The sequence below is a fragment of the Aristolochia californica genome, unplaced genomic scaffold, assembly GCF_029961685.1.
Source record: "Aristolochia californica isolate CCGP_79_NKW_82.1479 unplaced genomic scaffold, dmAriCali1.0.hap1 SCAF_14, whole genome shotgun sequence".
Lineage (NCBI taxonomy): Eukaryota > Viridiplantae > Streptophyta > Magnoliopsida > Piperales > Aristolochiaceae > Aristolochia > Aristolochia californica.
This window is the reverse complement of record NW_027181815.1, coordinates 12,791,583-12,794,716: the sequence shown is the minus strand read 5'-3', so window position 1 is coordinate 12,794,716 and position 3,134 is coordinate 12,791,583. Positions and strand designations below refer to the sequence as shown.

General features: G+C 48.0%; 1 protein-coding gene across 1 annotated transcript; it reads left to right on the top strand.

Moving 5' to 3' along the window:
• Positions 1–1,413: 1,413 nt before the first annotated feature.
• Positions 1,414–2,913, top strand: LOC137950083 (lysM domain receptor-like kinase 3). Its single transcript, XM_068796449.1, has one exon. The coding sequence runs from the start codon at positions 1,489–1,491 to the stop codon at positions 2,740–2,742; it is 1,254 nt and encodes a 417-aa protein (XP_068652550.1). The 5' UTR covers positions 1,414–1,488; the 3' UTR covers positions 2,743–2,913.
• Positions 2,914–3,134: the final 221 nt, after the last annotated feature.

Here is a 3,134-nt window from a genome sequence, read left to right as displayed (position 1 = left end):
TGTGAACCTAACCAGGCTAGACTTGATTATACCAAACCATCTATAAAGTTACTAAATTTGACTCTCCCTGCCAAATTTAACACCCTTCATCTTCAATTCCTGCTTCTTCAACAATTTCTGTTTTGGCACGACCCATCTACCTAGTGTGAGATTCAAAACCAAAATAAGATCAGTGATGCACTTTAATAAGGAACTATAAGAGGAGACGGGTCAGTAGTGGAGCGAGCATTTCATAAAATTTCTTCCCCTCCCATGATTCCATATTTGGAGATATTTGTCAAAACACTAGTAGCAACGGTAAGCTCTGTAAGAACAAACAGCCGTTCTTCATGCTGAAGCCATGTGTTAAGTCTCCATTATCATTGTACAATACTAGTCTGCTTAATGGAGGGAGGCTCTATTGTTCGGCACCACCATCTAAGGCCTGCTTATTCTTCTAACCGATCATCTTGACCACATCATTAAAGCTCATAATTGGCGCTGTTTATAGTTTCACAGGGATTAGATAGCGGTAGATTCGCTTCAATGAGGGTTGGATCAAGGCACTCATCAACTGAAAGAAGTTGAAACCATTCGTGAGCAGACAAGGGAATAAATTTTCCACAGATACAATCAACGATAGAGATAAAAAGGATAACGGAGATTTTTTCTTATTTATAAATAATTTTCCACCTAATTTTTTATTATTATAAATACAAACGTCATAACTAATTTTTTCTGTTATTTCCTATAACAAAGACAAAAGCAAATGAAAAATGATCAAAGAGAATTGTTTCCAATAAGATTTTTTTTAACAAAAAAACCATTATAAAAATGATTTTTCTGACCTGATTTTTACTATTTGCAGTAATGAAATCAAAACTTTCAGAATCAAACCCATCCGTTACCCGGTCATTGATGGCATCAAAGAAACAGAACATGTCACTGGGTGGAATCAGATTGTACCGTGACTAATTCTGAAATAAAGTGGACTGTCGCGCATTCCCTTCGATAACGCGCCAAGCCGACGGCGAGGACAAAATTGCTAACGATTCCTGACCCTTGTCCTTGTCAAGTTGGTGACTCACTGGGTCCCGTACCACATTCGATTTCGACTAACACCTTGCTTTTTCGAGAATACTTGGGGGTTGTTTAAAAGAGGAACAAGTCATGCACTGCACCAGCCTTTCAGGCTTTCACCGTCACTCGTTCGAACCTGTGCAGTCGACCAGGTGAGCGACAATCCCGACGCACATGTTCAGATGTACTCGCATTGAAAGGAGAATGGAATATGTGAACCATCGGCGCATTTTAGGAGTTGTCAGGCGGTAGACATCCTCTGTTAGCTTAGCAGTTGCAATTCCGTATCGGGGAGGGGCTTCGTTTCTCCGTCTCCGACCTCCTCGGCGACATGCGTTTCGGTGGCTTCGGCGGACAGGGTCACACCCGCTACTTTAGACACCGCCAATTCATAAACGTCCGCGCGCTTCCGTCGGTTTCTGCTCACACATGTGCGGGAATAAGGAAAGCACGGACGCGATTCCACCGAGTCCAGCCCGGCGACTTCCAAGAACTCCGGCGTCGGCATCCACACCTTCCGCCAGGACGTCGTACGAAACCACCATCTCCTCCTCCGCCCGGACGCCCTTCTACCCTTCTTCCAGCAACAAAAATTCCTCCACCGCCTCCACCTCCAGCCACACATCCTCGCTCGCGAGCCTCCGAGATTCACTCCCCGAGAACCCCCACATTTACTCCTTCCACGAGATCGCGGCCGCCACCAACAACTTCCTCGCCCCCCGCATCTCCGCCTCCTCCGCTGCATGGCGCTGCTCCGTCCGCGACAAGGACGTTGTGGTCATCCAGCGCCGTCTCCACCGGCCGCTGCCCACCTCAGAGCTACGCCGGCGACTCGCCATTCTCTGCAAATCTCACCACGCCGCGCTCGCCAAACTCCTCGGCGCCGCCCTCTCCGGCGATTACATCTACATTGTCTACGAATTCGTCAAAGGGGCCAACCTATTCGAGTGCCTCCGGAACCCTAGGAACCCTGAGTACACCGTCCTCGGCACCTGGCTTTCGCGAATGCAAATCGCGGAAGATGTCGCCCATGGGCTGGAGTACATGCACCACTCCACCGGACTGGACCTCGTTCTTGTCCACAACCACATCAAGTCCTCGACGATCATCCTCACCGATCCGGATCTTCGCGCGAAAATCTGCCATTTCGGCATGGCGGAACTCACGGGCGAGATCGCGGACGAGCCGGTGGGGGAAATCGAGGAGGAGGGCGCGTTAAGGAGAAGCGCCAGCCGGACAACGAAAGTAGAGGGAACGAGGGGGTACATGGCGCCGGAGATAATCGCCGGGGGGAACGCGTCGCAGAAATCGGACGTGTACGCGGTTGGAGTGGTTTTACTGGAGCTTCTTTCGGGCGCGGAGGCGCTGAAGTACCGGTTCGATAAGAGGACGGGAGACTACGAGAGAGTATCGCAGATAGCGATGGCTGCAGAGGCGGCTGAGGCGGAGGACGACGGGAAGCTGCGGCGGTGGATAGATAGGCGGCTGAGGGACTCGTACCCGACCGACGTGGCGAAAAAGTTGACACGTCTGGCGCTGGAGTGCGTCCACGTGGAGGCAGATAAACGGCCGGATATGAGTCGCGTGAAGGGGAAGATTTCGAGGCATTATTTGGAGTCGAAGGCTTGGTCGGATAAAGTAAAGATTCCGACGGAGTTTACGGTTTCCGTGGCGGGGAGGTGACTTGACTTGAGACTTGAGAAGGCCGTGTGCGATTACGTCACTTGTGTCATTGTCGATTTTTTAGTAAATTGATGCCGGATGTTTTGCTCATAATTGATCGGCTCTAAGGAACGTTATCCGATAACGTTACAGCCAAAACAAAAATTCTTTTATAACGTACGTGGTTTTACATCTGGGACTCTGGAATTTTCTTTTCTTTTTTACACTTATTTATTTTAATAATGATTTTCTTGTTTTTTTAATCTCTTTCGATTAAAAAGAAAAGTGGTTAGAAAAGAAACCAGGTGGATACGCAACACGTGTCCCATTATTAAAGTAAAACAGTCAATCTCAGAAAGTCAAATATTATTTCTGTTTTATTTTTAATTTTATTACTGCAAGTCAAATGTTAG